The sequence below is a fragment of the Salmo trutta genome, chromosome 18, assembly GCF_901001165.1.
Source record: "Salmo trutta chromosome 18, fSalTru1.1, whole genome shotgun sequence".
In the NCBI taxonomy this organism is placed as follows: domain Eukaryota; kingdom Metazoa; phylum Chordata; class Actinopteri; order Salmoniformes; family Salmonidae; genus Salmo; species Salmo trutta.
This window is the reverse complement of record NC_042974.1, coordinates 45,831,011-45,854,912: the sequence shown is the minus strand read 5'-3', so window position 1 is coordinate 45,854,912 and position 23,902 is coordinate 45,831,011. Positions and strand designations below refer to the sequence as shown.

Genomic DNA, 23,902 nt, shown 5'->3' with positions numbered 1-23,902 from the left:
CCGAACACTCCAACCGCTAGGGAAGCAATATGGCAAGGTGAAGCTACTATATCCAATCCTTTGAAATGTACGTACATTGTAGGGGTAGGGAACGATCTGGATTTCAACATAGAGCAAAAGTAGATACTGGGTGCATTTTATTAGGAGATTATTTGATGTTCATACAATATGTTTCCTGGGATTGTTATTAAACACTACAGGCTTTGTACAGATCGGATTATCTATTCAGACCAGAGCGGTATACTCTGATTGAATCTAGTTCTACCTAGGGTTTTCTAAAGCTAGCAGGCTACCATCTTCACATTCCAGCTCAGGATTCATCTGTAGAGACCCCCAGCGCTGCTAAAACCAATGACAACTACATGCCGTTTAAGGGATTGTTAAATAAATGTTATAACTATTTAGTTTTAAATAATATCATCACCTCTTGAAGAGCATAGTAGTCAGAACTACACATTTCCAATTATTCCATATTTAGCTCTAGCATCAGTTGCACAGAAAGTAACGGCATGCTTTTCATGATCAGTAAACATCCATTGATCCTCATCCTGATAAAGTTGTCAGTCGGACTACTGTCATCACCACTAGATGGCAAGCAAATATAGCCTAGCCATCTAGTTTATCCCTTGGAAGTTAGCTTGTCTAACTTGCCATATGGATGTGATCTGTTATTAGCTAACGTAGCTAGCCAATTTGACGTGGTCCATCAATCACTGTAGCCTACCATGTCTGTCAACATAAATCGCGATTAAACACTCACAATGTTGAAAAGGGGATAAAATAATGTTAGCTCACTTCGCTAGGTAGGCCTACGGTGGTTGGAGAAAACAATACATGAGCTCTACTTAACTTACCAATATGTTTAGCCAACTGTACAACGTTTCTACCGGTAGCTTGCATTGTAAATATTATGCCTATAAACTACCGTAAATCTGCAAATGCGACATTCTGCTAGCACGCAGTTGTCAATGGTTTTAGCGGAGCTTGGAGTCTCGTTGTCCCCCAGCAGGGGACCTCGAAGCTACTCCAGCAGGCTTGTAAATTACGCGGGCATGTCGCACGTGGCTAGACGAACGCTGAACTCTTCATTGCCACAATGCAGACACATCAATCTATGGGCGACTCCGTGGCACATAGACAAATGCTCTTGAAAATTCCGCAGACTATGCTGTGAAATGTTGAAGTGCTGTCTTTATTTTATTACTTATCGTTAATGCCTACTGTTAACTCTAAGGCGTGCTTATCTATGCGCAAGCAACATTTTCCCCACTCATATCAATAAAATGAATGTATTATGTCATACACTAGTTTTACTGTGTCAAGTTTCAAATGCATTCTGTCATTAAATGTGTAATGTGATAGGTATTGTAATGAACAGGCAGGGAGCAGGTCTCGAACCCTCGACCTTCAAGCCCGAAGTCCGGCGCGCTATCGACTGTGCCGCAAAAGCATGCTCAAGCGGCAGAGTCGATTTCCGCGCTTATAAACCCAGGGTCATTACACTATTTTAACATTACAAATGTTTAAAACACACACAAAAAAATGATTCAACTATTGAATCAGCCGTTTTACTCATGAATGGGATGATGAAGCAATCTTTGCAAAAGGGAGGGGTTCTGATTTCATTTATCCTGAACTTGCAGCTCTGAAGTATTTGTACTATTATTCATGCAAATTGTTGACAAGCACTTCAAGAAATGATTGATGACGAATAAAACAACGGTATGGTTCGAAGAAATGATGCAAAAGAGGTTGGTTGACATACTGTACATTGAGAAATGTTGTGGCTAAACTTAAACTAACTATAAGAAATTATATTATCAAACCAAGATAAATGGTAAAGTTAGTGTGGGAGAGGTGGAAAAACTATTGTTATCCATCAATAATGATAAGCCACCAGGTATAGACAACCTTGATGGGCAACTATAGAGAATGGAGGCAGACTGTATTGCCACCCCTATTTTCTATATCTTTATCCAAAGCCTAAAGGAATGTGTGTGTCCACAGGCGTGGAAGGAAGCTAATGTAATTCCCCTGCCTAAAAATATTAAAGCACCCTTTGCTGGCTCTAACAGCCACCCAATCAGTTTGCTGCCTGCGCTTAGTAAACTGATGGAGAGAATTGTGTTTTACCAAATACGCCATTTTTCAGAGAAAACTTTAACTACTGACTTTCAGCATGCATAAAGAAGGGCACTCAACTTGTACTGAACTGACTCAGGTGACTGATGATTGGTTAAAATAAATGGATACCCTTACAAAAAAAATTGCAGTCAGAGTGCAGTCTAACTGCAGTATGCTGCAAATACTGCGTCCAAAATAACACTATTTTTTTACTAAAGTAATTTTGCAGTATAACTGCAGTTACAGTGCAGTATAACTGCAGTTATTCTGCAATTACTGCATCCAAAAAACCACAGTAGACTGCAGTTACTGCACCGTTACTGCCGTTTCAAAACGGCAATATTTTTTTGTGAGGTGATACTGTAGTTGGAGCTGCATTGTTAGATTTCAGTGTAGTCTTATGTCATTGATCATACATTGTTATTGAAAAAAACTGCCATCATATGGTTGGAGTTATTAATCTAATATAACCCAGTGTTCTTCAGTGGGAGCTTCGCTAACATAAGATATGTACAGTGCGCTGTGCTGTTACTGTTTTCTATTTTTACAAATGATTTGCCACTGGTCTTACACGAAGCTGAATGAATATATATATATATGGATGATTCCACACTTTTGTCAGCACCCAAAGCCAGTGAGCTCACTGAAATTCAAAATAATATTTTAGTCAGTATCAGAGTGGGTGATTAATAACAAACGGGTCTTAAATACATCTAAAACTAAAAGCATTGTATTTGGTTCAAATCATTCTCTAAGACCTAAACCAGAGTTTTGCATAAAGGCTGTAACCATTGAACAAATTGAGGAAGCTAAACTCCTAGGTATAACATTGGATGGTCAAGTCATCTTGACAAAGTTGTTGTAAAAATGGGGAGGTGGTATGTCTGTTATAACAAATCAACTGTACTAGTTGTTCGGGCTTTGCTCTGGTCTTGTCCCATCTTGATTACCGTCCAGTAATATGGTCAAGTGCAGCAAAGCTGCAGCTGGCTCAATGCAGAGCAGCACGTCTTGCCCTTAACTACACCTACAGAACATCAACAACATGCATACCAGTCTTTCCTGGTTGAGGGTTGAGAGATGAACTTATCTTCTAGTTTTTATAAATATTAGTCATAAATTCCAGATTGTCTGCATTGTCAAATAACATACAGCTCAGACACCCATACTTGCCCCACAAGACAAGCCTCCAGGGGTCTCTTCAGAGTCCAAGTACAAAACAAATTCATGGCACCTCACAGTATTATATAGAGCCATAATCGCATAGAACTCAAATCTCCAATTACTCAAGCAAACAGCAAAATTACCTTTACATTTTTTTAAATAAAACATCATGGGGACTGTGACATGACATACAAACACAATCTACACAGAATTTAGTAGTATTGTTTGTCTATTGTATTTATAATTTGTGTGACTGTTCCTGTATATTAGTGTATCAGTGTTTGTTACTTGTTGTGTTTTACGTTTTTGTGTGGACCCCAAGAAGAGTAGCTGCTGCTTCAGCAAAGCTAATGGGGAGCCGAATAAACCAATAATTGGACACTTCATTCAGGATAAAACGGGGTTAGTTTTAAAGGATTCGTTACCATAAAAATGTACCTGGTTAAAAGGTGAGCCACTTTCATGGTACCGGTTATCCCGAGTTGAACTCAGTTGACCAAAGTTATCTAACTACCTGCTCAAACCACATATCAGTGCATTCAGAAAGTATTCAGACTTCTTGACTTTTTCCACATTGTTACGTTACAGCCTTATTCTAAAATCGATTAAAGAAATTGTATTCCTCATCTACACACAATACCCCATAATGACAAAGTGAGAACAAGTTTAGACATTTTTGCAAATGCATTAAAAATAAAAACATTAATACCTTATTTACATAAGTATGCTATGAGACTCGAAATTGAGCTCAGGTGCATCCTGTTTCATTTGATCATCCTTGAGATGTTTCTACAACTTGATTGGACTCCACCTGTAGTAAATTCAATTGATTGGACATGATTTGGAAAGACACACACCTGTCTATATAAGTTCCCACAGTTGACAGTACATGTCAGAGGAAAAGCCAAGCCATGAGGTCAAATGAATTGTCCATTGAGTGCCGAGACAGGATTGTGTCGAAGCACAGATCTGGGGAAGGGTACCAAAACATTTCTGCAGCATTGGTCACAAAGAAAACAGTGGCCTCCATCATTCTTAAATGTGAGACATTTGGAACCATCAACACGCTTCCTAGAGCTGGCCACCTGGCCAAACTAAGCAATCGGGGGAGAAGGGCCTCGGGCAGGGGGGTGAAAAGAAACCCGATGGTCACTCTGACAGAGCTCTAGAGTTCCTCTGTGGAGATGGGAGAACCTTCCAGGAGGACAACCATCGCTGCAGCACTCCACCAATCAGGCCTTTATGGTAGAGTGGCCAGACAGAAGTCACTCCTCAGTAAAAGGCACATGACAGCCCACTTGGAGTTTGCCAAAAGGCACCTAAAGGACTCTCAGACCATGACAACCAAGATTGAACTCTTCGGCCTGAATGCCAAGCATCACGTCTGGAGGAAACCTGGCACCATCCCTACGGTGAAGCATGGGTGGCAGAATAATGCTGTGGGGATGTTTTTCAGCGGCAGAGATTGGGAGACTATTCAGGATTGAGGGAAAGATGAACAGAGCGAAGTGCAGAGATCCTTGATGCGCGCTCAGGACCTCAGACTGGGGCAAAGGTTCACCTTCCGGGACAACGACCCTAAGCATGTAGGAGTGGCTTCGGGACAAATCTCTCTGAGTGGCCCAGCCAGAACCTGGATTTGAACATCTCTGGAGACCTGAAAATAGCTGTGCAGTGTCACTCCCCAACCAACCTGAGAGCTTGAGAAGATCTGAGAATGGGAGAAACTCCCCAAATACAGGTGTGCCAAGCTTGTAGCATCATACCTAAGACTCAAGGCTGTTATCGCTCCCACAGGTGCTTCAACAAAGTACTGAGTAAAGGGTCTAAATACCTATGTAATTTATTATTTTTGAATACATTTGAAATTGTTTCTAAAAACCTGTTAACTTTTGTCATTATGGGGGTACTGTGTGTAGATTGAGAAAAAAAACTATTTAATCCATTTTAGAATAAGGCTGTAACTTAAATGTGGAAAAGTCAAGGGGTCTGAATCCTTTTCAAATGCACTGTATGTGGTATAGGGCTCTGATCTATGTATAATGTGTATATTGAACGCACCCTCATGACCCTATAGGAAGTGATGCTAAACAGACGACACAGAAAAGGACACCGTGTGATTCTGGTTTTAATGCAAAGCACTTAACCTTTACTTGAAAGAAGGTAATATACATCCTGGAATTACAGATAATAAAGATACATTATAAGCTAAATCATTTCACGATGGATAGATATCCTTTTTGCTCCACTCGCACAGGCCCCAGAGTAGTGCGAAATGTTCTACAGTTTGTTAGGAAGAAAACGGTAAGAAGCAGACCTAAAACTTGTCCAGGCATCTTTACTTAGTATGATACACTGTAAAAAATGTTCTATATTATTAAGCAGTAGTCCATGTCGTTAACCTCCTCAAAAACAAAAAAAATGTAAGGAACTTGAGTTTTTTTTTCATGGTTGTCCTCCAACTATGTAGTTCAACTGCAATGCATATATATCATAAATGCATGTAAGGGAAACAAAAGTTCAAAATAGTTCTACAAGCAAAGGATCCACAATCCCAGCATGGCTGAAACTATATGTGGCCGTTCTTCTGTTACCGCTACTATTCTTTTACACAAAAAAAAATGAAGGTACCGTTGTCTTTTCTGCAACAGGTGCATCTGCAATCCCTTCTCATGCCAAACACCTCCAATTAAAGAAGGTTAAAACACTGGTTGCCCTTTAAAATCTGCTGAATGAATGAATCTCGTCTACTTTTCTATCCTGGGTGGTTGGTGAGAAACACTTTTCATAACAGGGAATGATCATAAACTCTGCATGAGAAAAGGAAAAGGTTTTACAGCTAAGAAAGTTGTCTGTCTTTTAATCAAGCCTTAAATGACAGATCTTCTCCACAGTTACATTAGTAGGGGGAAAGCCACTGGTATTATTAGTCACATATACTCTCCAATTCTAAAATTAACTTATTTAACGATCTTCTAGCTCAAATCCCAACAGCTTCAGCTGACACTGTCCTTTCCTTCCTTCTTTCCTCTTCTTCCCGACAAGAACCGGAGGTTAGCCAGCCGGTCCATCGGGTGTCAGGGAGGCGGCTCTAATTTTGTATACGTTTCAACAATTCTCTCGTCTGGTAAAAGGAAGGACACTAACAGCAGTTGACAACTGAGAAGTATTAATGGGTTGGTGGTGCAGGGGGTTGATAGTTGAGCTGAGATGGGGGGGTAGGTGTTGTTGATCAGACTGAGTACATGTTCTTGGTGGTGGAACCACTCTTGCTAGACGTGTCGTCGTGTGACTGGTAGCCAATCAGGAGCTTGATGGGGATACTCAGGCGCTCTTTATACTGTTGTCTGGAGAGAGATGAGTGAGATAATATTGAATAGGTTCTCAGTACCGTCTTACATGCATTGTCTCTACTTAGTGGGGAACTAGAAACAGTGCAGTGTTGTTAGTCTCAGAACTGATGGCATTTCTGCCAACTACACACTTTTTGCACTCCCGGGTTAACTTAAAAGAAAACCTTTTCATCTGAAAAGTTTCACACTTCAATAACATACATATATGATTATCTGAACCTGTTCAAGTCACATAATATACAGAATGCGCTTATGTGCCAAATGAAATGTGTAATGGATAAAAGAGTGTGCGCACGAGACTCAATTGGGTTTTATCAACTCCTCACGTTTTTTCCTCACCTCCATTTGAAAAAAGTCAATGATAAGCGAGGAAACGTAGAAACCAATGTGCGTGTATGAAATTAAGAAAATTCCGTTTACAGGGGTGCAATCCCAAAATACATGTGTAAAGTGGTAAAAAGAAATGAGCTAGTTGTGCTAGACATTGTTGGATAAAATAATAAGCAGCATATTGTTTTTAATCAATGTGTGCACGCTTTTCTCCTTCTAGAAAACAACTGTGGTTACAAAGGGTGTGTGGCTGATTTCAAAACTCTTCAGCGGTAGGATACACCTGAGCATCCTCTACTGGAGGAAGGCATTCGAGGAAGAAAATCCTCTTCACTTATTAAAAAAGTGAACAATTATCGGTTTCCAAGTCACAGAGGAGTAGAGGAAAGGACAGACTTTTGCCCAATTGACAAAGGGCCAGAGAGATGACCTACCCTATTGTCACGATGGCTTCCTTGTTCTGACAGTTTCCGGTCCAGATGGATATTTTATCTCCCTTGGGTCGGATGTTGACCACCGCTCCACACACATCTTCACTGGCCTCGTCAAACGACTCACCGATTAAACACAACAGCTACAACACACACAGTACATGATATTATGGAATTAATCAAATGTTATTTACAGGTTAAGTTACCCTCTAGCAATCCATCCCATACATTAGATTATTTGACAATACTTTGGAAGCATAGTCATGGATAGTTCCAGCAGGGTTGTGTTCATTAGGTACCATATGGAAGAAAACTGACAGGACCATCCAAAAATATTTTTGTGTGTCCTAGTGAACTATTCAAAACTCAGGGCCGTATTCGTCAGGGCACACAACGGGAAACATTTAGCAATGAAAATGAGCTTTCAGTTCTGGTAGTCCATCCTTGTTTCAGTCCCATTTTCTTCCGTTTGGTGTCTAAGAACAGGACCCAGGTTTAAGGATGATGATGCTGACCGTCTCCATCCAGTAGCGGTCGAGGTCGATTTGTCTCTGCTGTTTGCTGAGGGTCATCAGCCACCTCCCACCCAGCTTGTTCTTGTCATCCTCCCACATTGGCTTCACCCCATCCTGAAACACACACAGAGCAGTAGGGGAACGTTAGCTAACTTGACCCCAATGTACATTCTGGGCAGGGTTTCCGTTAGCCGGCAAATTTTGAGACATGTCTTACCTTGCCTTAAAGTAGCCTATAAACAAAATCAGAGTTACAGTTCATAAAAGGAAATCAGGCAAATGAAATAAATTCATTAGCCCTAATCTATGGATTTCACATGACTGGGAATACAGATATGCATCGGTTGGTCATAGATACCTTAAAAAAAGGTAGGGACATGGTTCAGAAAACCAGTCAGTATCTGGTGTGACCATTTGCCTCGTGTCGCGACTCATCTCCTTCGCATAGAGTTGATCAGGCTGTTGATTGTAGCCTGTGGAATGTTGTCCCACTCGTCAATGGCGGTGCGAAGTTGCTGGAAATTGGCAGGAACTGGAACATGCTGTCGTACACGTCGATCCAAAGCATCCCAAACATGCTCAATGGGTGACATGTCTGGTGGAGTATGCAGGCCATGGAAGAACGGGGCCATTTTTGTGTACAGATCCTTGCGACATGGGGCCATGCATTATCATGCTGAAACATGAGGTGATGGTGGCGGCTGAATGGCACGACAATGGGCCTCAGGATCTCGTCACAGTATCTCTGTGCATTCAAATTGCCATCGATAAAATGCAATTGTTTGCTATCTGTAGCTTATGCCCGCCCATACCATAACACCATCGCCACCATGGGGAACTCTGTTCACAATGTTGACATCAGCAAACCACTCACCCACACAACACCATACACGCTGTCTGCCAACTGCCCAGTACAATTGAAACCGGGATTCATCCGTGAAAAGCACACTTCTCCAGTGTGCCAGTGGCCATCAAAGGTGAGCATTTGCCCACTGAAGTCTGTTATGACGCCGAACTGCAGTCAGGTCAAGACCCTGGTGAGGACGACGAGCACTCAGATGAGCTTCCCTGATACGGTTTCTGACAGTTTGAGCAGCAATTCTTCAGTTGTCTCAATTTGAGACGTCTGTGGCATTGTGTTGTGACAAAACTGCACATTTAAAAGTGTCCTTTTAATGTCCCTAGCATAAGGTGCACGTGTGTAATGATCATGCTCTTTATTCAGCTTCTTGATATGCCACACTTGTCAGGTGGATGGATTATTTTGGTAAAGGGGAAATGCTCACTAACAGTGATGTAAATACATTACGTGCACCAAATTTGAGCGAAATAAGCTTTTTGTGTATATGGAACATTTTTGGGATCTTTTATTTTAGCTCATGTAACATGGGACCAACACTTTACATGTTGCGTTTATACTTCTGTTCATTGTGTATTATCATTCGCAATGGATGTAAAAAAAAAAAAAAAAAAAAATTCCTTCATGTCCACGCAGCAGGCCAGGTACTTCTATGCGTGCTCAGGCACACACGCTCCCTCAACATTATCAGGACAGAGAAACCAGGCATGCTCATTGCTCACACGGAGCACTCCAAATAAAAGACAATGAAAAAATTGACAAATCTCATTAATGATGGTTATGAAATAAACCAAAACTTGTTTCTCACAAGTGTAGCGGGTTGTGAACTCCGCAAATAACGTTTCCACTCCGAGAATGAGAACGGCAAATGACTAATACATGCATTAAAATAAATGTAACCAAAGTGGGGATTAATAGTACATCTACTACTGGTGACATATAAAATGGGTATTTATTAAAATGTTTATCTAAGTGCAAACAATTCACACAATGAATGCACAAGTATTGGCAGGATATAGCTGAGCCATTCTGGAGAGACTCGTCTATATCTTCGCCACCCACCCCTCCCCTTCTTGTTGATGCAACAGTTTAAATTATACTCAAGACACATTATCTTCACACATATTTTAGATGCTTTTCACTGACAGCCCTAACTCAATAAGCAACTAGGCCTATTGCCACGCGCACTGCCCAAACTGCGGGCTTCCCAAATAGGCGGGCTTCCCAAGCTTGTGATTTGAAAGAATCCACAGCAAATTTTTTACAAGAAGCTAATGATCCTCGATTCCTCTATGGCTAAGTTCTGCTTTCTGGTGAAGTATTTGGAATTATTTAATTTATTTCTCTGTATAGACAGGAGTAATTATATAATTTTGGCAAATGTATTTCTATTTGCTTACCTATTAGACCCACCACTATGCCATTTCTCTCCTGTTCTACTGGTTTTCATAGCAACTGTCTTTCATTGTCCAGAAGCCAAAGGCATAATCCTAGTCATATTAGCAACATCTTAGTTGTTGCATCTTTAGATTCCCCCTCTAAGTTTTCCATCTCTGTCACAAATGGAACCACTATCAGGTGCTCTGTTTACAGTGGTGTTTTCCCAGGTGCTCTGTTTACAGTGGTGTTTTCCCAGGTGCTCTGTTTACAGTGGTGTTTTCCCTGGTGCGCTGTTTACAGTGGTGTTTTCCCTGGTGCGCTGTTTACAGTGGTGTTTTCCCAGGTGCGCTGTTTACAGTGGTGTTTTCCCAGGTGCGCTGTTTACAGTGGTGTTTTCCCAGGTGCGCTGTTTACAGTGGTGTTTCCCAGGTGCGCTGTTTACTGTGGTGTTTTCCCAGGTGCTCTGTTTACAGTGGTGTTTTCCCAGGTGCTCTGTTTACAGTGGTGTTTTCCCAGGTGCGCTGTTTACAGTGGTGTTTCCCAGGTGCGCTGTTTACAGTGGTGTTTTCCCAGGTGCTCTGTTTACAGTGGTGTTTTCCCAGGTGCGCTGTTTACAGTGGTGTTTTCCCAGGTGCTCTGTTTACAGTGGTGTTTTCCCAGGTGCTCTGTTTACAGTGGTGTTTCCCAGGTGCTCTGTTTACAGTGGTGTTTTCCCAGGTGTGCTATTTTGCCAAATTGTATTTTGGGAAATGTTTGAAAATAACGTTTTATTGGCTGCTTCATTACATGAGTTGCATGTTCTGTTAAGATGCATTACCATAATCTAAATGTGATTTATGTCATTCTGATCACCGTGGGTAGACGCCCTAATGAGTTATGCACCCAATGCATATGGGTCCAGTACATTTCTCAAAATGGCCGGTAAATTAACAGACATATTGTCTGGCGCCACATTTTCTTAATGGAAACCCTGATCCTGGGCCCGTATTCATAGTGTCTTACAGTAGAAGTGCCGATCCAGGATCAATTTTGCCTATCAGATCATAATAAGATTTAAATGGACAGGAGAAACCTGATCTTAGATCATCACTCCTACTCTGAGATGGTTTATGCATACGGGCCCTGATGTTTTCATTTAACAGAACAGCGACAAGTCCTCTGAAGGGATACGGTTTGTTTCAGAAGTGAACTTACCTTAAATAAGCAGTAGTCACAGCCGAAGCCCAACTTGCTGGGCTGCTGTATGTGGTTATATAATCTACAACACAAAACCAAGAGGCACACTTAAACAAAGGCCCATATGCAACAATATTAGACACCACGATTATAAACATCAATGTCCTGTTCCATGTCATTCTCCATCATTTCTATTTGGAGAGAACTAATGACTAATTTTGGCTCCCGAGTGGCGCGGCGGTCTAAGGCACTGCATCTCAGTGCTAGAGGCGTCACTACAGACCCTGGTTCGATTCCAGGCTGTAACACAACCGGCCGTGATTGGGAGTCCCATAGGGCGGCACACAATTGGCCCAGCGACGTCCGGGTTAGGATTTGGTCGGGGTAGGCCGTCATTGTAAAAAAATAAAAAAGAATTTTAAAAAAAGTTCTTACCCGACTTGCCTAGTTAAATAAAGGTTAAATATATACATAATAATACATGAGGCATAGATAGCCATGCAATGCATAGAACTGCCAGTCATTTACTCCACATAGAAACTTGTTTCCATTCTGTACAATGCACTCTGATTGTCATGGGTACGTCATAGCGTGGAGAGGAGAAAGAGGATAAGGAGAAGAGAAAGAGGACGAGTACTCACGCCCAGAAGTCTTCCACTGTGTCAAACTTTGCGATGAGACGGAGGTTCTCTGTCCAGCTTTTGCTCTTGTCGTTTTTGAAATACCACAGGGCCCATCTGAGGAGAGAAGACTCAGTCAGAGATTCCCCATCGTGCTCCCCAGTACCCACAGACAGAACAGGTTGGACGTTAACTGTCATCAATCAGCAGTCATAAGACCTGATCGCAGTAAAATTCCACGTGACCGTTGAGTAACTGTGATCTCCTCTTATGCACTCCGGACATGCATTGGTAGTACCTAACTCGCTAATGACCAAGCTAATGGGCTAGTACTCAATTGTCCATCTAACCACTCTGACAATACAACTGCAATAAAAAACACTCACATCACTGTGATTGATCAATTTGAAGATAGAAGTTCAACAACTGTTTGAAACCGAGTGTAAAACATGGTTGTTGTGGATGTTGTTTCAAAGCCTAACAACGAAATGGACAGCTTTCTAAGATGATGATTGATTAAAAACGCATACGCATATTAGAGTTTATGCATACACATAGCTCAGACATTTATACAGTGCATTCGGAAATGTATTCATACCAATGTACTTTTTCTACATTGTTACGCTGCAACCTTATTCTAAAATGTATTAAAATATATGTTTGTCTTATCAATTGACACATAATACACAATAATAACAAAGCAAAAAAAACAGGTTTTTAGAAATTCAGCAAATGTATTAAAAGTTAAAAACTGGACCTAGCCATTCCTCTATTGCAGTGGTTCCCAAACTTTTTATAGTCCCGTACCCCTTCAACATTCAACCTCCAGCTGCGTACCCCCTCTAGCACCAGGGTCAGCGCACTCTCAAATGTTGTTTTTTGCCATCATTGTAAGCCTGCCACACACACACTATATGACACATTTATTAAACATATGAATGAGTGCGAGTTGTCACAATACAGCTCGTGGGAAGTGACAAAGAGCTCTTATAGGACCAGGGCACAAATAATCATAATAATCAATCATTTTGCTCTTTATTTAGCCATCTTATATATAAAACCGTATTTGTTCATCAAACATTGTGAATAACTCACCACAGGTTAATGAGAAGGGTGTGCTTTAAAGGATGCACACAACTCTGCAATGTTGGGTTGTATTGGAGAGAGTCTGTCTTAAATCATTTTCCACAGAGTCTGTGCCTGTATTTTGTTTCAAGCTAGTGAGGGTCAAGAATCCACTCTCACATAGGTACGTGGTTGCAAAGGGCATCAGTGTCTTAACAGCGCAATTTGCCAAGGTAGGAAACTCTGAGCGCAGCCCAATCCAGAAATCTGTCAGTGGCTTCTGATTCAATTCTATTTTCACAGAACCACTTGTTGCAATTTCGATGAGGCTCTCGTTCAGATATTGGTAAGTGGATTGGATGCAGGACATGAAAGGGATAACGAATCCAGTTGTTTTTGTCATCCGTTTCGGGAAAGTACCTGCATTCTTTCAGGGGCGGCCGGTAGCCTAGCGGTTAGAGCTTTGGGCCAGTGACCGAAAGGTTGCTAGATCGAATCCCCGAGCTGACAAGGTAAAAATCTGTCGTTCTGCCCCTGAACAGTTAACCCACTGTTCCTAGGCCGTCAACGTTAATAAGAATTTGTTCTTAACTGACTTGCCCTGTTAAATAAAGGTTAAATAAAATAAATTGAACACCCAACTCACTCAGCTATATCACATTTGACATTGCCCGTAAGCTTGAGTTCCTTTCCACACAAAAAAAAATAATCATACAATGACCTGTGTGTTGTCCTTGATAATGCAGACAAAAGAGCTCCAACTTCTTAATCACAGCCTCAATTTTGTCCCGCACATTGAATATAGTTACGGAGAGTCCCTGTAATCCTAGATTCAGATCATTCAGGCGAGAAAAAACATCACCCAGATAGACCAGTTGTGTGAGAAACTCGTCATCATGCAAGCGGTCAGACAAGTGAAAATTATGGTCAGTAAAGAACTTGAAGCCCGTCTCTCAATTAAAAGAAAAACGTGTCAATACTTTGCCCCTTGATAACCAGCGCACTTCTGTATGTTGTAAAAGTGTTAGTGCATAGTGCAGAAAATACACAAGAGTTCAGGGGCCTTGCTTTAACAAAGTTAAGCATTTTCACTGCAGTATCCAAAATGTCTTTCAAGCTGCCAGGCATTCCTTTGGCAGCAAGAGCCTCTCTGTGGATGCTGCAGTGTACCCAAGTGGCGTCGGGAGCAACTGCTTGCACGCACGTTACCACTCCACTATGCCTCCTTGTCATGGCTTTTGCGCCATCAGTACAGATACCAACACATCTTGACCACCAAAGTCCATTTGATGTCACAAAGCTGTCCAGTACTTTAACAATATCCTCTCATGTTGTCCTGGTTTCCAGTGGTTTGCGGAAGAGGATATCTTCCTTAATTGACCCCCCATAAACGTAATGGACATATACCAGGAGCTGTGCCAGGCACTCCACATCTGTTGACTCATCCAGCTGTAACGTATATAATTCACTGGCTTGTATGCGAAGCAGTAATTGTTTCAAAACATCTCCTGCCATGTCACTGATGCGTCGTGAAACAGTGTTGTTTGATGAAGGCATTGTCTATATACTTTTTTTGGCCTTTTCCCCCAGCATTGTCCCAGCCATATCCGCGGCAGCAGGAAGAATTAAGTCCTCCACAGTGGTCCCGTGTGGCTCAGTTGGTAGAGCATGGTGTTTGCAACGCCAGGGTTGTGGGTTCGATTCCCACGGGGGACCAGTACGGAGAAAAAATGTATGAAATGTATGCATTCACTACTGTAAGTCGCTCTGGATAAGAGCATCTGCTAAATGACTAAAAATGTAAAAATGTTTAAAAAAATGCTATGGAGCTTGCCTGTCCTAGCCACTCGGTAGCTCACCATATAAGATGCTTCTAGCCCCTACTAATTAATGGTATTTGTTGCTTTTAAATAATGTCTGACTACTCAAAAGTCGTCTTAATTCTCGCTCAAAAAACTTATGGCTTATTTTTCAAGTTGTCATGTTTCGTTTTTAAATGTCTGCGCAAGAATGAAGGTTTCCCGCGAGAGAGTAACAGTTAATGTGATTGGATGTTAATTATTTGACTAGGCTACCTGTATTTGACATTGTGTTATTTCGCTGAACACTAGATGGTTACATTTTATTTTTGGCAGTGAAACGAGGCTACTCACACAACAACAAAAAAAACTCACCCAAATGTATAGCCCCGTTGGAAAATATAAACGTACTGTTTAAAAATGTGAAAGGGATAACGAATCCAGTTGTTTGTGTCGTCCGTTTCGGGAAAGTACCTGCGTAATTGCACACCCAGCTCACTCAGGTGCTTGTGCCAAGAAACACGAGCAATGGACATTAGAGCGTTGGAAGTCTGTCCTTTGTTCTGATGAGTCCAAATTTGCGATTTTTGGTTCCAACCGCCGTGTCTTTGTGAGGTGCAGAGTTGGTGAATGGGTGCTCTCCACATGTGCGGTTCCCACCAATAAAGCATGGAGGTGGTTTTGTGATGGTGCTTTGCTGGTGACACTGTCAGTGAATTATTTAGAATTCAAGACAGCATTCTGACAACGATACACCATCCTATCTGGTTTGCACTTAGTGGGACTATCATTTGTTTTTCAACAGGACAATGACCTAAAACACACCTCCAGGCTGTTTGACCAAGAAGGAGAGTGATGGAGTGCTGCATCAGATGACCCGGCCTCCACAATCACCGGACCTCAACCTAATTGAGATGGTTTGGGATGAGTTGGACCGCAGAGTGAAAGAAAAGCAGCCAACAAGTGCTCAGCATATGTGGGAACTCCTTCAAGACTGTTGGAAAAGCATTCCTCATGAAGCTGGTTGAGAGAATGCCAAGAGTGTGCCAAGAGTGTGCAAAGCTGTCATCAAGGCAAAGGGTGGCTATTTGAAGAATCTCAAATACAGAAATATAGCCCAATCCCTTCCATGCCAACACAGGCTAACACCGACCCACCTTGGACAGGGTTCTTGGAGGAGAAAGGTGTACTCCAGTTACAGGTAACCTCATCCAGGCATTCTGGGAAGACTGGTACTAATTGCCTGGTTGCCCGTTTGGCTTTGGGTATCCTCTTACCCTCGTAGCGGGATGTGGTGGTTTCCGCTACTGCATTAAACCAGGAAATCGCCAGTAGGGATGTCCGATGGTGGCACTCAGTGAAAAGAAAAGATAGCTTGGTGTAGCTAGTAAAAAAAAAGTAAATGGTCATAGTAAAACCACAAAAGCTAGCTAGCTAACGACCAGTCACTGGATACAGCTAACTTGGTCGTGAACGAGTTAGCTGTGTTACAGCTGTAGCCGTTCCTCCCTCTAACTATGGTTAAGGAAAAGGAAAATTGCCACCACCTCACAGTCCCGAGAATAGCGCCCGGTGAGTGGGTTGTAAGCTCTGTCTGTGCGCAGTTAACCTCTTCGCTATAGGGGGCAGTATTTTCACGGCTGGATGAAAAACGTACCCAAATTAAACGGCCTACTTCTCGGGCCCAGAGTCAAATATTTGCATATGATTAGTAGATTTGGATAGAAAACACTGAAGTTTCTAAAACTGTTTGAATGGTGTCTGAGTGTAACAGAACTCATATGGCAGGCAAAAACCTGAGAAAATTTCAAGCAAACATAGTGTCCTAGTAGTGTCACCTGATGAAGATCAAAGATTAGTGCTTCATTTAGCTGTGTTTTGGGTTTTTGTGACATATATGCTTGCTTGGAAAATGGCTGTGTGATTATTTTTGGCTATGTACTCTCCTAACATAATCTAATGTTTTGCTTTCGCTGTAAAGCCTTTTTGAAATCGGACAATGTGGTTAGATTAACAAGAGTCTTATCTTTAAAATGGCGTAAAATAGTCGTATGTTTGAAAAATTTAAATTATTGCATTTGAGGTTTTTGTATTTCGCGCCACGCTCTACCATTGGATATTGGTGAGCGGAACGTCTAGATGCAACAGGTTTAAGCTCATTTTGGAAAATGCAGTCATGTCAGTAAGCTTTCTGATGAAAAGCGAGATGTGTTTGAATGACTGAGATGCTGTGTCTGACCTTTTATAGGGTAGGAGGGACACCCTTCCCCAACGCACACGTCTCGACGTCCAGCCCTGAGCATTGGAGCATTGGGCCTGTAACCGGAAGGTTGCTGGATCGAATCCCTGAGCTGACACGGTAAAAATCTGTCGTTCTGCCCCTGAGCAAGGCAGTTAACCCACTGTTCCCCGAAGACGTGGACGTCGATTAACCTGTTTGGGACAGGGGGCAGTATTTTCACATTCGGATGAAAAGCGTGCCCAGAGTAAACTGCCTGCTACTCGGGCCCAGAGTCAAATATTTGCATATTATTAGTAGATTTGGATAGAAAACACTCTGAACACTCTGTTTGAATGATGTCTGTGAGTATAACAGAACTCATATGGCAGGCAAAAACCTGAGACAAATCCAACCTGGAAGTGGGAAATATGAGGTTTGTAGTTTTTCAAGTGATTGCCTATCCAAGCTACAGTGTCGGTGGGGTCATTTTGCACTTCCTAAGGCTTCCACTAGATGTCAACAGTCTTTAGAACCTTGTTTCATGTTTCTACTGTGACTGGGGAGAGAATAAGAGCTGACTCAACAAGTGGACTGCCTGAGGCCAATGAGTTGTTTACTGTGCGGTCACGCAGGCACGCCGTTCCTTCTTTTTCCTCTGTAATGAATACGCTTATGATAAAAAGACCCTAAGGATTGATTGTAAACATCGTTTGACATGTTTCTACAAACAGTAATGGAACTTTTTGACTTTTTGTCTAGGGTTTTGCGCTCACGCATTGTGCCTTTTGAATAGTGATCTGAACGCGCAAACAAAACGGAGGTATTTGGACATAAATATGGAGTTTATCGAACAAAACGAACATTTCTTGTGGAAGTGGGAGTCCTGGGAGTGCATTCCGACGAAGATCAGCAAAGGTAAGTGAAGATTTATAATACTATTTCTGAGTTTTGTTGACTCCAGAACTTGGCGGGTAACTGTATAGCTTGCTTTGACGGCTGAGCTCTGTACTCAGAATATTGAACAATGTGCTTTTGCCGTAAAGCCGTTTTGAAATCTGACACAGCGGTCTATCTATAATTCTTTCAATAACTGTTGTAAATTTTATCAACGTTTATGATGAGTATTTTTGTAAATTGATGTGCTCATTCACAGGAAGTTTTGGAGGCAAAACATTTTCTGAACATCACGCGCCAATGTAAAATGTTTTTTTTTTATATAAATATGAACTTTATCGAACAAAACATGTATTGTGTAACATTGAGTCCTGGGAGTGTCATCTGATGAAGATCGTCAAAGGTTAGTGATTAATTTTAGCTGTATTTCTGGTTTTTGTGACGCCTCTCCTTGCTTGGAAAATGGCTGTGTGGTTTTTCTTGTCAAGGTGATGTCCTAACATAATCTAATGTTATGCTTTCGCCGTAAAGCCTTTTTGAAATCGGACAATGTGGTTGGATTAAAGAGAAGTTTATCTTTAAAATGGTGTAAAATAGTTGATTGTTTGATAAATTTGAATTATGAGATTTTTGTTGTTTTGTATTTCGCGCCCTGCTATTCCATTGGCTGTTGGCGAGGGGTCCCGCTGGCAGAACGTCTGTCCTCAACAGGTTTTAAGGCAACCTGCCGCACCTCTCTGATTCAGACGGGTTGGGTTAAATGCAGAACACATATTTCAGTTGAATACATTCAGTTGGACAATTGACTAGGTATCCCCCTTTCCCAATCATGGCTGACATAGTGTAATAAAGGCTTCTGACGAATACGCTGGGGGCGTATCCAATAAGTTAAATACTGAAACGAATACTAGAAAAAGAACATAGCACAAGCTTTTTTAGCGACTTTCTCAAATCCTCAATAATGTTGAGAAACAAGACGGCTTGTGCCATGACTCGTCTGGTGAACCAGGGTGAGGTCACAGACAGATGTGTAAACAAACACTAATGTGTCACTTGATGTAAAGCCTGTGGACTTTAGGTAATTCCTACTACAGTCACACAGTGTGAGTGTGTGTTGAGTGACTCCAGGCTTCCTAATCCCTGGTATCACCCTGAAAAACATAATAAACAGGAGGAAGAGGTTTCACAAGGCAGTGTTTGGCCTTGTTTTTTCTCTGGTGCAAAGACACCCCAAAGTAACATTCAGAGGGCTGCAAAGTACACCAAAACCAATAGAATCTGAAATCCACTGGACTAAGATCACGTTTTCAAACAGGAAAAAAGACCAGAACCATGGAGTTTTAAAGCATCATACTAGTCCAGAATCGGTGGCTAGGGAGGAACCGCCTCCACCTGAGAGGCAGGGACAGAACAGACGGAAAGGTCTAGAGAGGGTCTATCCTAAGGCTGTGCTCTATGTCAGCAGTTCTACCCAGCCTGCTGTACTGCCTACAGTAGTCTATGGCCTAGCGCCCTATTGAATAGACAGCCACTGGATGGGATGTGCTAGAAGAAACAAAAATGGTGATATCACAATGTCACATCTGTAGAGCGCAAGTATGATCAGCTTTGTTCTTCATCTAGGTTTAGGGTTAAAGCTAGCTGTGAAAATGTAAAGGGAAATATGGGAAAAACATTTTGGGAAGCACCAAAGCGTTTTATTGGCCTAGTGAGCGTGACCCTAGTATCCCAACTGGGTCGTGTTCATTTGGGCACACAATAACGTGTTAAAACGTTTTGCAACCGAAATCAAAACTTAATTTTCTTCCGTTTGGTGCCTATGCCTAATGAATAAACACAACCCTGGTGTCAACAATGAGCAGCAAGTGTGTTGTAATCAGCAGCCAGTTATCAAAAAAGTTGAACTATTGTACCAAACAAGCACTGCTTCAAGCTGAAACATCTACAGGACTCAGAGTGCATTCGTTAAGTATTCAGACCCCTTGACCTTCTCCACGTTTTCAAATTATTATCCCCAATATACACGCAATACCACATAATGACAAATCAAAAACATTTTTTTTTTAGAAATGATTGCAAATGTATAAAATAAAAACTGAAATATCAAATTGGCTGTGTGCTTAGAGTCATTGTTCTGTTGGAAGGTGAACCTTCTCTCCAGTCTGAGGTCCTGAGCACTGTGGAGCAGGTTTTCATCAAGGATCTCTCTATACTTTGCTCCGTTCATCTTTCCCTCGATCCTGACTAGTCTCCCAGTCCCTGCCGCTGAAAAACATCCCCACAGCATGATCATGCCACCACCATGCTACACCGTAGGTAGGCCAGGTTTCCGTAGGCCAGGTTTCCTCCAGACGTGACGCTTGGCATTCATCAGACCAGAGAATCTTGTTTCTCATGGTCTGAGAGTCCTTTAGGTGCCTTTTGGCAAACTCCAAACGGGTTGTCATGTACCTTTTACTGAAGAGTGGCTTCCGTCTGGCCACTCTACCATAAAGGCCTGATTGATGGTGTGCTGCAGAGATGGTTGTCCTTCGGGAAGGTTCTCCCATCTCCCCAGAGGAACTCCGGAGCTCTGTCAGAGGGACCATCGGGTTCTTGGTTACCTCCCCGACCAAGGCCTTTCTCTCTCGCTTGCTCAGTTTGGCCGGGCAACCAGCTCTAGGAAGAGTCTCGGAGTTTCCAAACTTCTTCCATTTAAGAATGATAGAGGGCACTGTGTTCTTGGGGACCTTTTTGGTACCCTTCCCCAGATCTGTACCTCGACACAATCCTGTCTCAGAGCTCTACGCTCAATTTATTCGACCTCATGGCTTGGTTTTTGCGCTGACAGGCACTATCAACTGTGGGACCTTATATAGACAGGTGTGTGCCTTTCCAAAATCATGTCCAAACAATTGAATTTACCACAGGTGGACTCCAACTGAGTTGTAGAAACATCAGGACGATCAATTTCTAAAAACCTGTTTTCGTTTGGTCAGTATGGGGTATTGTGCGTAGATTGATGAGGAAAAACATTTATTTAATCCGTTTTGAAATAAGGCTGTAAGGTAACAAAATGTGGAAAAAGCGAAAGGTTCTGAATACTTTCCGAATGCACTGTAAGTCATATGTCTTACACAGCTACTGTACACCACCTGGGTCAGAGAGAAAGTCTCAGCTACTTGCTGTAGTGTGTCACGGGATACAGTGGCAAACACTGCAGTTTCTCTGTGTATTAACCTATGGTGAATAATATGGCAATCACTGAGAGTAGATTACATTAGGTCACATTCTCTCTCTTCTAGTTCTATCTCGCATGCTATATAAACCCGTTATTCTGCAAAGTAATAAGCTTATGTTTCGGTCTACCTTTGTCACTAATTGTTGCATGTGCTAACTTACACAAGAATTTGTCTCGATGGAAAATGCACTAATTGTAATGCCTAAATAGAGACAGACATACAGACAAGCACACACACACACCCAGCGGTGTCCATACTTATTTTGCAGGGGGTGTTTGATGTACTGCTGAGAACCAGCAACCACAGGTGGTGCAGTGAGGATAACTTCAGGTTGGGGCTCTTCTGTTTCAGGTGCATTCTGGGTGGGATGAAACCAAAAACAATCAATAGAATATAAGCTGTTTGCAGGAAATCTGACACTAATATCCTTAGACCCATCCTGCCAATAGTTCTAAACATTTACAATCATATCAAGATCAAGGACAATCATGTATACTAACTACTTCTGATACTAGATCAATACTAAATGTGCAGGTATTCCATCCATGTCTGACTAGAATATACAATTTGGATTCAAGCCAAACCTAGAATTTTAGATCCATGTCCGCCATTTCTACAACTGAATGATGCATACAATGACTCAACATGCCTACTGAATATCTACCAACATCTCTGTAGGAGTGGTGAAGATCTAGACTTTCACTATTGAAAGATCAAGAACAAGCTCCGACTGACACACTGCCCTAATTTGGGTGAGGAGACATTGGGTAGCTAGTCTGCTTACTGAAGAGCTCAGTGACTTTCAATGTGGCACCGTCATAGGATGCCATCTTTCCAACAATTCAGTTCATTAAATTTCCGCCCTGGTCAACTGTAAGTCCTGCAATGCACAATGACGCTGTAGGTGTGATGGAGGCATAAGATCATCATGCGCAATGCCAAGTATCGGCTGGAGTGGTGTAAAGCTCCGCCGCCATTGTACTCTGGAGCGGTGGAAATGTGTTCTCTGGAGTGATGAATCCCGCTTCACCATCTGGCAGTCAGAGACAAATCTGGGTTTGGTGGATGCAAGGATAATGCTACCTGTACAAATGCATAGTGCCAACTGTAAAATTCGGTGGAGGAGGAATAATGACCTGGGGCTGTTTTTTTAAATTCATAGTTCGGGCTAGGGCCTGTAGTTCCAGTGATGGGAAATCTTAACGCTACAGCGTTCAATGACATTGTAAACGATTCTGTGCTTCCAACTTTGTGGCAACAGTTTGGGGAAGGCCCTTTCCTGTTTCAGCATCACAATGCCCCTGTGCAGGTCCATTCAGAAATGTTTTGTTGAGATCGGTGTGGAAGAACTTGACCTCAACCCTGTCTAACACCTTTGGGATGAATTGGAACACCGACTGCAAGCCAGGCCTAATCGTCCAACATCAGTGCCCGATCTCACTAATGCTCTTGTGGCTGAATGGAAGAAAGTCTCCGCAGAAATGTTCAAACATCTAGTGAAAAGTCTTCCCAGAAGAGTGGAGACTTATGGGGGGGGGGGGGGGGGGGGCGAACGACGACTCCATATTAATGCTTATGATTTTGGAATGTGATGTTCGACGAACAGGTGTCTACATACGTCACTAACGTTATCTACCTAAACCACTTTCAAACACTAATGTTGGCATCTAGCTACCCAATTAATTAATGTCAGAGTATGTCGTATAGCTAACGTTAGCTAGTTTACGTAGCTAGCTAGGTAACATTAGCTAATTCAAATTAGGAACACCATTTAGCTAACGTTAGCTACCTAGCCTAGAAAGGAAGCTAATAACTAGCTAACTAGTTAGCTACAGATATTCGAATAGTTAATGATAGATCAGTTGCAAATTCATTAAGATTGGCCCCAGAACAGGTAGTTACATTCGGAAAAATCGTTCCGATTCAAATGGTCTAGGTAGCCCCATGGCCCCAGAACAGGTAGTTACATTTGGACAAATCCTTCCGATTCAAAATGGTCTAGGTAGCCCCATAGCAACTAGTTAGCAAATGAATGTAAAACCTAGCTAGCACAGGCAGCACGGACACACGTGTCCAGATGTCACCAGTTTTTGATTAGTGTAAATAAAACCGATCACAGATACGATCAATATCTTTGAAAGGACACAATTAAAATGATAGGTAGTGTGATATATCAAAGTATATTGAATTAAAGATCCAAGTGTGAACCACCGATGTCCAGTCCCTCCTTATCACCAATGCCACCCCCTAAATCCATCGCTAACGTTAGCATCCATTGCTGAACATGTTGTATCCAGACACCCGAGGTTTCACAGCTTCCGAAGCCAAATATTCAATTGCAACCAGGTATATTTAACTGCCATAAGATTAAACTTAATATAAAAACATGATTGGTTTTATTTTTTGTTTTATGTGTCGTGTGGTACCACGAAATGTCCATATACCTCAATCTCGTTTACCGGCTCCGAAGTCGCCATCTTGCCTGTCAAAATTATCCTGTCCGTTCGGCGCTAGTGCGTCACGAACCACTAAAAAATTCTACGGAAACCGAGTAAGCCCACTATATCTGAGGGTATACTTTCCGCACGCAGGACTTGTATCACTATTTATGGACAATTATAACAACTCTTTCAATTTCCATTACAGACTGATATGGAAATGTGTTGACTTCTGTTCACAAAAGAAAATTCCTCACATTTCGAGTATATCAGGAGTCTTGCTATAATAAAGGTTGTCTGAAGAAAGATTAT

General features: G+C 41.9%; 1 protein-coding gene across 2 annotated transcripts; it reads right to left on the bottom strand.

Moving 5' to 3' along the window:
- Positions 1-5,404: 5,404 nt before the first annotated feature.
- On the bottom strand, positions 5,405-23,702 carry eif4e1c (eukaryotic translation initiation factor 4E family member 1c). 2 transcript variants are annotated; one of them, XM_029698773.1, is made up of 7 exons: positions 23,612-23,702; positions 21,410-21,510; positions 11,974-12,069; positions 11,351-11,414; positions 7,918-8,031; positions 7,406-7,545; positions 5,405-6,635 (listed from the first exon to the last, which is right to left on the bottom strand). In XM_029698773.1, exons 1-7 carry the CDS (start codon positions 23,627-23,629, stop codon positions 6,521-6,523), a joined length of 648 nt encoding a protein of 215 aa, XP_029554633.1. In that variant the 5' UTR covers positions 23,630-23,702; the 3' UTR covers positions 5,405-6,520. The 2 variants fall into 2 exon arrangements, with proteins under 2 accessions (XP_029554633.1, XP_029554632.1); XM_029698772.1 differs by having other exon boundaries at positions 23,597-23,701.
- Positions 23,703-23,902: the final 200 nt, after the last annotated feature.

Coding starts and splice junctions, on each gene's coding strand:
- eif4e1c (XM_029698772.1), bottom strand. CDS start 23,629: ATGGCGACTTCGGAGCCGGTAAACGAGATTGAG. Junction 21,511..23,596: donor AGCCGGTAAACGAGATTGAG/GTATATGGACAT, acceptor CATCCCACCCAG/AATGCACCTGAAACAGAAGA. Junction 7,546..7,917: donor ACCGCTACTGGATGGAGACG/GTCAGCATCATC, acceptor TGTGTGTTGTAG/CTGTTGTGTTTAATCGGTGA.